The sequence below is a fragment of the Crocodylus siamensis genome, chromosome 2 (assembly GCF_052110815.1).
Source record: "Crocodylus siamensis isolate JL-2025a chromosome 2, ASM5211081v1, whole genome shotgun sequence".
In the NCBI taxonomy this organism is placed as follows: Eukaryota; Metazoa; Chordata; order Crocodylia; family Crocodylidae; genus Crocodylus; species Crocodylus siamensis.
In genome coordinates, this window is record NC_143396.1 from 258,283,281 (window position 1) to 258,294,082 (window position 10,802).

The 10,802-nt window shown below is 41.5% G+C and overlaps 1 protein-coding gene across 1 annotated transcript; it reads left to right on the forward strand.

The window, feature by feature from the left end:
- The first annotated feature begins 6,177 nt into the window (after positions 1-6,177).
- LOC149872097 (uncharacterized) lies at positions 6,178-6,797 on the forward strand. Its single transcript, XM_090034470.1, is given in 2 exon segments — positions 6,178-6,685; positions 6,688-6,797. Coding segments are annotated over 2 exon segments (618 nt in total).
- The last annotated feature ends 4,005 nt before the right edge of the window (positions 6,798-10,802 follow it).

Genomic DNA, 10,802 nt, shown 5'->3' on the forward strand with positions numbered 1-10,802 from the left:
TAACTCATGTAGAGAAAGGAAGAACACAGTTGAGTATTATAAGTAAAGAGGATCAAGCACCATCGATTATATATTGATTGAACCCTTTATGTGGGGGGAGATAATTGATTTTGAGATACCATTTTGTTTAGAAAGTGATCATCTCCCATTAGTCCTCAACCTTAAAAAAGAGCCTGATATCCTTCCAGTCCTTAACAGCTATAGAAGTATTAGCCCTGTGCGAGATGGGTAGTATTCACTTCAGATTTGGATTCGGGCGATTCGGGGGACAGTGATTTGATTTGGTGATTTGAATCACTGTCATGAATCTATTCAGCTGAATCTGATTCAGAGATTCGGTCACCACCGAATTGGCTGAATCTCTGAATCATACAGGCCCCATCCCCTGCCTGCTTTCTCAGTCCCATCAATGGCTGCCCTGCCTGGCCTCAGCCTCCTTGCACTTTAAAAAAAAAGCCTAGCACTCTCTGGCTTCTGCCATGCAGGGGGGCGATCCCCCCTACCCCTCACTGCCCTGCACTGTGTGGGGGGCTCTGCTATGATCCCCCAGAAACCCCAAAGGCCACTGCAACATCTGGTGAGTGTGGGGCTTTTTTTTTTTTAAGAACTGGTAGCTGGGGCTAGCAGGACAGTTATTGATGGGACTGAGAAAGCAGGTGGGGGATGGAGGCTTATAATACTTATACTTATAATACTTGGTGGTGAGTGGGGACTGCTTGACTTTTCGAAGCTTTCTGAATCTTTTCCAAATCAATTTCGAAAGCCTCAAATCAATTTGGACCTGAATAAGTAATCTGTTTATTTATTCTATGGAACATATAACAAGGGTTTAGACAAGGATGTATTTTTCCCCCTCTGTTATTTAATCTTTACATGAATTATATTATTGGAAATATGCAGGATGTGCATTTTCATTCCCCAAAATTATTAGCAATCCCAATTCCTATTTTCATGTATGCAGATGACACTGTTATACTGTCAAAAACTCCTCTTGGATTACAGAGAGCAATTACAACTTTTGAGCATCTTTATGGACAAAATAGCTTAAAGATAAATTATGATAAATCCAAAATACTGTAATAGGAAAGCCGTATGATGAATTATCCATGGAATAGGGGGGGAACCAAACTTGAAGTTGTCAAAACCTATAGATATTCACTGCTTCTCCATCATGGAAATATCGTATTCAGTCAGTTAAAACGAAGGCAGCCAAATTGGCTGTGGCTATAAAGAAATTTTATGAAACCACAGCAGGACAATTAGTCTAAGCTCCTATATCAGCATACAAAGCCAAAGTTACCTCTCAGATCTTATACGGTGCTGAAGTATGGGGTTCTGCTGCTAGTAATGATGTAGACGTACCTCAGAACAAGTTTCTTAGGGCTCTTCTGGCTCTTCCTCCCTCAACTCCTGCATCTTTTCTGAGATTAGAGATGGGAATGGATTCTATTTTAATTAATATTATTATTAGAATGGCTGGATTTTGGTTTAAAATCCTGCCCCTTTTACCATCTTATCTGCTTAAATTATGCTGCATAGAAGATATTAATAATCCTTCTCCTCTCCAATCACCCTGGTTAGCTTTTCTTTTCCACACTTCTGCACTTTCTGGGATGGGATACTATCTCAAAGATAATGAAAGATCTTTCTCCCCCATAGAAAAGGTTCGGGTTTTCCAGAGGATAAGAGATATTGACAGGCAGAATGATTTTGCAGTTTTTAGAGCTACTTGCATTGCTCCTTTATATGCTCTTCAGAAATTAGTTTGGGGTGGAGAAAAGTATTTACAGTTGGATCTCAATAATGAATGGTGATCCTCTTTGACTAGACTCAGGACCGAACAGATGCCCACAGCTGTTCTGGCTGGACATAGATTTTCCATTTCAAGGGCTAAAAGATGTTGCCCAGTCTGTCTAGGAGTTTTGGAAGATACTGTCCACTATGTATTGGAATGTTCTTTATATAATGACTGTCCCCGGGGCAAGGGGAGAACATGGACCCTGAAGGGTTAAGGAGGGACTCTGGGGGACAATACACCCCAGGGAAAACGTAAGAAAAGGGAGAACGAGCAAAAACGCCCTACCTGCTGCAGGAACCACGGTGAGACTGAAAGCGGCGGCGGGACCCACGCAGCTCGTTAGCCGCTGTTTTTTTAAAGTGAAAGCAGCTGGAGAGAAGGGGGAGGAGAGCCGGCATGGAAGTATAAGAAGGGGAGACAGCAAGACGGAAGGGGAGGAGAGGTGGAGGAAGAGCAAAGAGAGAGGATCTCCTGGATCCACCGAGGAGGAGGAGGAATTGGAGAACACTGCCCACAGGGCAGAAAAATGTCCGGAGCTGCTTCCATGTAAAGACGCTGCTGCCAGACTGAGGAGGACAAAGGTATCCAGGCTGCATATTACCCTAGAGCCGCGAAGAGTGCCTACAGGAGGGTCCTTGTCAACAGAGACTTGGGCCAGTGAATCATCGAGAAAAGAGGTAGACAATCAAGGGGCCAGCTAAGACCCTCATGTCCTGGATGGAGGACCCGGGAGAGCCCATTGAAGGAAGTTTCTTTTCTGAGGGACGTCGAGGGTGGACACACGTTGGGTACACTAAGGGTAGGGGATAGGTAGCATTAAGCGGGGGGCAGCCGGTGAAGGGAGAGCACGCTATTACTAGACGCCCCAGGATAGTAATCAAGGGATAACTGAGAGGTGGTAGACGATTTTGGTGCCAGCCTCTTTTCCTTTTATTTTGTTAATTGTTATTTGCCAGGGACCCCGGGGTAAAAGTGAGGCATAGGGCTACCAAAGGCCCAGGAGCTAGAGGGCCTAGTTTTACTTAGCATTCAACCCAGATTCAAGTGGGAGCCAGAAAGACTTCACGCATAGAGAGGGTCGGCTGTCGACAGCAACATAAGCCGTCGTACACCGTCGGGGCTGGGTATAGGGCGAGGTACAGGGGAGGTTGGAGCCTTGTGAAGAACATCACGCCTCGGCCTGGGACAACTGAACCCGGACGGTTAGACCCCTCCACCACTGATAGGATCATCAAAGTCGTGGCAGGCGGGATTAGGAGGGGATAAGACTGCCCGAGGTGAGAGCTTATGGCCCCATACCTTTTGGGATGGAGTGGAAGACCACTATCAAAATCCAGGGCCGGGTGGCGAGGGACTGGATGATCGAGGCCCGGAGGGTGCAATGACATAAGGAGAACCTATTTATTACTGTACTTGCAGAAATTGATACACTTCTCAAACAGATAGAAATTAATCTGGCTTTTACAGCAAACAAATCCAAACATACTATACCATCTCGCAATTTTCACTTACAAGGCCGCAGCGATTAGAGTTAAATATCCTTTATTACTGACAAGAGTGATACATTTTAACATTAGACTTGTTTTTATTGTCTCAATTTGTGGATCTATGTACATGAATATTATAGATTCATGTCTTGATTTACTACTAAATTTATATTAATAATGGTTTTATGTTGGTATGCGCTATTTTTAGTACAATATTTGTAGTTCATTTACTTTGTTCAAACTTATTTATATTATGGGTGTATGTGTGTTATGTCATCTTTGGGAGCATGGCATTTAGCCAGAATCCTTAATAATAATAATAATAATAATAATAAAAAATAAGTAAAGAGCTTCTCAGAGAAATCCTGATACATTTACATGAGTTTAAGTTGGATTGGTGTGATATGATTCATTCTAGGATAATGAAGGAACTGGCTAAAGAAATCTCAGAGCCATTGGCAACAACATTTGCAAAGTTATGGAAGACTAACAATGTCTTAAAGGACTAGAAAAGGGCTAGCAGTATTCATCTTTTAAAAAAAGAAAAAGGAAAAAGACTACTCAGGCTGACTTCAATATCTGGGAAATTATTGGAGCAAAAAATAAAAGCGTCATGTTGTAAATATCTGGAGAAGGTATGATCACTAGCAGCCAGCTTATTTTTAAGGAAAAACATCGGTCAAATCAATTTGATATCCTTCTTTGATAAGGTAAAAAGGTTTTGTGGATGAAAGCAGTGCACTGGACATAATATACTTGGGCTTAAATAATGCTTTTGATACAGTCCCACATAATATTCTTATAAGAAACTAAAGAAGTATAGGCCAGATAGAATTACTATTTGGTTGATACTTAATTGGCTGAATAATTGCACTCAAAGCCTAACTATAAATACATATTGATTCAGAAGGGCAGGAAATGTCAAGTGGGATTCCCCAGGGGTCTCTTCTGCGATCAATGCAGCTGAATACTTTTTATATTAATGACTTGGATGCAGGAATAGAGAGCTTTATGAGACAGTCTGAAGATGAAACACAATTGGAAGGGTTTGCAGACACTTTGGAAAAGTATCTTGATAAATTAGTAAATGGATAGTTGATAAGAGCATGGTAAGGTGCTACACCTAAGGAAAATAAACCAAATGCACAAATGTAGAATTGTCTGAGCAGTAGTCTGGCCTGAGAAGAATCTGGGGCTTATGCTGGACCGTAAGTCAGTAATGTGATGCAGTTGCACATGCACACAAACAAAAATCAAATGAAAATTTTGGCCAAACTACCAGAAACATTGTGTGTAACACACAGGAGTGCTGGTTAGGCCTCTGCTAAGGTATTGTGTGCAATTCTTGGTGTTAGATCCATTTTAGTAAGGATGCAGACAAATTGGAGAAGATCCAAATGCAAATGATAATGATGATTATACGGTTGGTATATAAGCAGTCCAAGGAAAGACAAGGATCTACATGTTTAGTTTGGCAAAAAAGAGATTAAGGAGCTGAACTGCCTGCCCACGGCCACATTCCATTCCCCGGCCAAGTGTGTCCTGCCCACGGGGTCCTGGGCCACTTAAGGAGTTTTGACTAGCAGTTGCTGTTGGGGGGGCGGAGGGGGTGCTGACATGGGGGAAGTGCTGGCCCAGCCTGCAACAGCTCACTAAAACCCCTTAAATGGTTCTTCAGCCCAAATAATTGCCCACCCCTGGATTAGACAGTCTTTGAAGTTCCTTCCAACCCTATGTTGTTATAAACAGAGGAGACAGGAATAAAAGGAAACTCCAGGATGCTTCAATGTAGTTTATTGTTACCAGAGGCAACCACATTGAATAAGGTCTCCTGTTATTATGAGCATCATTTAATTACTTCCGTAAATGTATAAAGTTCTATCTTGAAAACATATTTCCTTTTTCCTCCTTCTCTTACTGGAAGGGTGCTCCAGAATCTCCCCCTCACATGGTCAGAAACGTCTTTAGAACTTTTAGCTTAAATATATTCACAGCCAATTTATAGCCATTTCTTGCTGTGTCACTGTTCTCCTTTAACTTACACATCTCATTTCTGTTCCCTTCCCTTTCCTTCTCCTTGACATATTTAGAGAGAACAATCATATCACACCTCAGCCTTTGTTTTGCTAGGTTAAACAAGCTGTGCTATTTTAGTCTCCTCTTGTAAGATAGACTGTCAATTCCCATGATTGTTTTAATAACCTTTCTCCATCACAGTTCCTGTAAGAATTCAACTTTCTTGACTACAGGTGACATTAAAATATCCTTATCTCTATTGGAAATGCTTCATCTGATGCATCTTATAGTTGCATTTGTATTTTTCATGGATGCCCCTTTTTGGTAGCTTATATTTATCTTGTGATCAACTTATACATTTTCTGAGGGCTTTCTCTTTTTCTCTGGTGTTCAACTAAGGGGTCCCCAGGTTATAGTAGAAATTCTTATTAGTCCCCAAGAGCATGATCTTCTTTGTACTATAAAATTTGATCTAATTTTTGTTGCACCAGTCCTCATGATCATTCAGTTCTTCCTGTAGGAGTCTCCAGTTCTTTCAAACAGATAATGCCTCTCAACCTTCTTATGTTAGAAAATTTATTTAATTCATTTCTACTTTTTGTGCCAGGTCATTGATGAAAATATTAAATAAGATTTGATTTAAGATGGGTCTTTGAGGTTATAATGTGTTATAAATCCAATGTCTATATTTAGTCCATGATTTTTAGTATCCAGAAAGCTTGAGCTGTGACCTCACCAATCTTAAAAAGACTTTCACCCAACAAGGACACTCCTCTAGAGAGACAGATCAAATGTTTGAAAGAGCAACCTGGATACCACATGAAGAACTGCTGCAGTACAGAAGAAAACCCACCCACAAATTGCACACCACTGGTTATGACATATCACCCCTCCCTAGAACCCGCACGGAAAATCCTTAAACAGTTACAACCTATACTAGAAAAAGACCCTATTCTTAAAGAGATCTTCCCAGAGCCACCCATCTTAGCCTTCAAACAAGCACCGAACCTGATCACCAGAAGCAAGCTTCCTCAGGCCCAGAACACACCAAATGGATCCAGACCATGCCATGACAAGAAATGCAAAACCTGCCAACACATGTCCACCACCCCCACAATTACTACACCCCACAACAGAGCCATCAGCATTCCCAGATCTTACAGCTGCACCTCCAGAAATGTAATATATCTCATCCAATGCACCCAAGGCCCTGATGGAAAATACGTAGGAGAGACCAAACAACAACTGTGCACCAGGACGAACACACACTGGAAATCTATCAAAGACAGGAATACCCAATTACCTGTGGGGGCACATTTCTCACAAGAAAACTACTCTCTCTCCAATCTCTCAGTCCTGATCCACAAAGGAAGCTTACAAAACACTTCCAGAGATGAGCCTATGAACTCCACTTCATCAACCTCCTGGATACTAAAAATCATGCACTAAATATAGACATTGGATTTATGACATGTTATAATCTGCCTGACATCTGACTCCCCAGGTAGCTCTCCACTATCCATCCTCCTTCTCTCCCCAGCCCCAGCCTGTCTCTCACCCATTGACTCCTCAATCTGCATTTTCACTGACTACCTGTCTTGTATGCAGACCAGCCAGCCTTTGGCTTCTTTACTTTTCTTTCCATCCAGGAAGAGCACATGCCAACTGCTGAAACTTCTTTAGCCTGATGAAGGGTTTTTGAACCCAAAAGCTTGCTTTATAATTGTTTTCCAACTATTTAAGTTGCTCTAATAAAAGATACCAGATTCACCCAAAGAACCTTGTCTATCTATGTCCTTAGACCAACACGGCTACAACATACACCCCTGTATCAGCGTTGTAGTAGTACTCAGAAAAACAAAAATGGCTTGACCCAGGGAACTACAGAATTGTTACCCTGACATCAGTCCTGAGAAGAATAATGGACATTCAGTTAACAAAAATAACAGGCTAGGAATATGTTTAGTTCAAGTCTTCATATTTTTCTGGAAAAAAGATCTTGTTAAACAAACTTGATTTCAGGTAACTGCATAGACTCTTAATATGTTTAGGCTTTTGTAAATCATTTGACTTAGTGCTGCATGACATGATTAATCAATATCAATAAACCATGTTAAATGGTTAGGATAGGACTAGATTGTTGTGAAAATTCAGTTAACAGGGAATGATTGTAGAATGGGAGCTCCCAGAGGGCCATCCGAGTTGCAGTTCTATTTATTCAGTACTTTTATTAATGATCTAGAAATTGTACATACAAGCTTTGGTAATACAGTAGAACTTCATAAATCTAGTTTTCAGTATTTCCGAATTCTCAAAATTCTGGCACTTTTTAAAAACACACTACATTGGGGAGTAGCAGTGGTTGGTCCTGGAGCAGCGGCTGCATGTGGGAAGGCGGTGCAGGATGGTGGATGGCAACGGCAGCTGCCATATGCAAGCTTCCCCCTCCACCTCCGAGGTGAGCGAGTAGCAGCGAATGGTTGTGGAGCCGGGGGGGAGGAAGAGGGGGGTAACGGCGGCCAGTCCCAGAGCATGCTGTTTCAAAAATCTGGAATTTTCAAGTTTCTGGCAGGTGCTAGGCCCCAAGGATGCGGGATGTATGAGGTTATACTGTAGGACATTGTTAAGACTGCAAAGTCAAGCACTGAAAAATGAAGGGATGCCAATATTGGAGTTGCCTCTGCAATCTTAATTGAATCAATGTTCATACCCGTTCTGGCAAAATCTTTATTTTCAGCCTTATTTACTATATTTTTTCCCCTGCTGTTTGCTTCCTTCACTGACTCCCTTGCTTAGTTTCCTTGCTTAGCTAATCTCCATCTCTTTGTCCAACTAGTATGTCTTTTCTCTTCCAGTGTCAGGACAGAATTTCTCTCCTTCTCATCCAGTCTTTCAGAGAATGGGAGAAGCCGTCTTCTGCTCTCAGTTCCAGTACCTCACCTCATTCTTGCCTAGGACAGAAGGTATAGGTCCTGGGCTGGAGTTTTCTGAGTCACTCTTTGCTGATTCATGTACACCTTTGCTGATTCATGTACACCGTTTGGAAAAGGATGGCATACACGCAGTGAGAGCATTTAGAGCTATAGGAGCATGATCAGTGAGGATGGACTCACTTCCTTAGGCAGCCATTCTACATGGAAAATTTTATCTCAAATGGTTAAAATTTTGAAAAGTAATCAGTACCTGAAAACAGTTTTTCATAATGGGAATTTTTGGGCAACCTTAATTTAGGTAGTACTTGCCAGCTGTGCCTATAATATAAAATCTCAGCTGATCAGATTTGCCTGTGGCAGACTGGCAGTGACAAATCAAGATGAGCACAGCATAGCCACACAGAATGATCTAGATTTTAGATCGTCTGGTAAATTTAACCCATTCATACAAAATGTATCATTATGCTCCCACCTCCTGAGCTGTAGATTTTTTTCCTGAGCTGGAGGAAAGCCTCTTGAGATGGCAATCAATATCAAGCTGGTAAACTGTTGCATAATTCGGTTAATGTAATTAGTAAATAATTATTTAATAAATGATAATTTCAATGTTATTGATTATTATTATTATAGATACAAGACTTGCAAATATCTGCAGCATGAAGACTCCATGTTAGCAGATATGCACAGGTTCTAGCTAGGATGCGCTCCACTGTTTCTATCAGTTCAATATACCATGCTGTTGGACATCTTGGGCACAAAACGTCCCATCTGCTTCGCTTTTCATTTCTGCAACATTTGAACATAACATTTGAAAAGATGATTTAATATCACTTCTGAAAATTATTGGCCAATTATCCTCAATTTATTTCCAAGTGTTTTTATTCAGTTTAGCAGCTGGTATGTCACTTTTGTACTTTCTGGTAAAGTAGTCTATCATTAGCTCTCAAGTGACCTTTTCACATTCTTGTGCACTAATACTGTAGGAAGGAAAAAATGGATTCATGGGAGTGATATCATTATCCTTATGCTCAGAGAAGGAAAAGATGTGTCTGTAAAACAGGTTTGTGAAGTCATGGTAAAGTGACCTAATGCTGTTTATGTTGGAGTCATAAAGAAGCTGTCTGCTGGCATGAAGTTGCTTTGCAACTTAGCGTGTTAGCAGGCACACGAGAGCAGCCCAGCTGGAATATGTCCTGCCTCCAGTGTGCTAGGCTCCTGATATATTATAGCACAAGGCATTTCACCATCTTCTTTTATACTTTTCAAGCATCTCCCCTCCTCCCTGCCTATGAGCTGAAGAAAGGAGCTGACTGGTTAGTTCTGGAGACTAAGGTCATTTTATTATGTATCAACACAGTAGTGTAATGAGGGCCCCAGGTGCCCAGTTAGAGGGGCCCAAGAATGGCAACTTCTGCTGATGCTGGCCTAACTCCTGCTGCCACTGCTGACCAGGGCACATACCTGGGTTGTTATATCTCTGCATTAACAGCTTCTCAAATGTATAAAGAGAAGAGTAGGAAAGGAAAGGTGTTATCTCTCTATATAGCACTACTGAGATCATGGCTTGTGCTGGATGATGTGACTTTTGAAGAAAGAATACAAGGCAATAATAAATAGTTTCTTTTTAATTAAAAGATATTTGTCTAATGGTTATGAGCAGTGGCAGGCAAGGGGAAAGCTTGAGCTGTCAACTGCACTGGCTACCAAGTTCACCCTGTGTGGGACTAAGAACAGGGTACGAATTGACTGTCATAAACTGTTAACACTTGGTTGAAGTGGGCTACTGATCTTTAAGGGTGTCTCAAGATGTTTTGTTTGTCCCATTTACTTTCCCTCTTTAATAAACCCTGTGTAATATTTTTTGCAGGTAGGGAAATCTTTTTGCATTGGGACATCCAGGTAGCTTTTATTTTTCCAGGTTTCTAGATGGGAGCTCAAGCCCAAAGAGCAAATTTGTGTAAGACCCTTAAATTGACCTTGACCCTTGTTACTGCTATCCTGGGCCCGGCAGAAGGGTTACACACAGACCATCAGCAACTTTGCATACTGTTGCCAACTCTTCTCTGTGAATTATGCAGTTAACTTCGTGTTTAAACTGCTTCCATGACACTCTTGAGACTGCTGCTGAAGGATAAATCTTGTTCACCTGCTTCTACTCTGCATGCTCCAAACTTAGAACTGAAGCAGGGACATTTCAAGGACATTTTCCATTGCTACTGTTGAGCAGGTCAGTGTTGGAAATCTGGAGAGCCTCCTTACCACTTCAGTTCTGAGCTTGCAGCGTGTGGAGAGAAAGCAGGGCTTAGTTTTTGGCATCAGTCTCAAGAGCTGTAGGTGCAGTGTCTCAGTTACCTGAGGTGTGCCTGTTAGGTTGTTAAGACAGACCCTAGGAAAGGAGCTAATTTACCAGTCTTTTGTGCACTAAGAAAAAGAACTTGCTTCTTTCTTTATCCCAGGCACAGGGATAAAAGCAAATGCTGTTTTCCTTTAGAGTAGAGGAACCAAGTTCTATGATCCAGATAATATATTAAAAACTAATCAGGCCTTATCACAGTCCTCTAATGGATA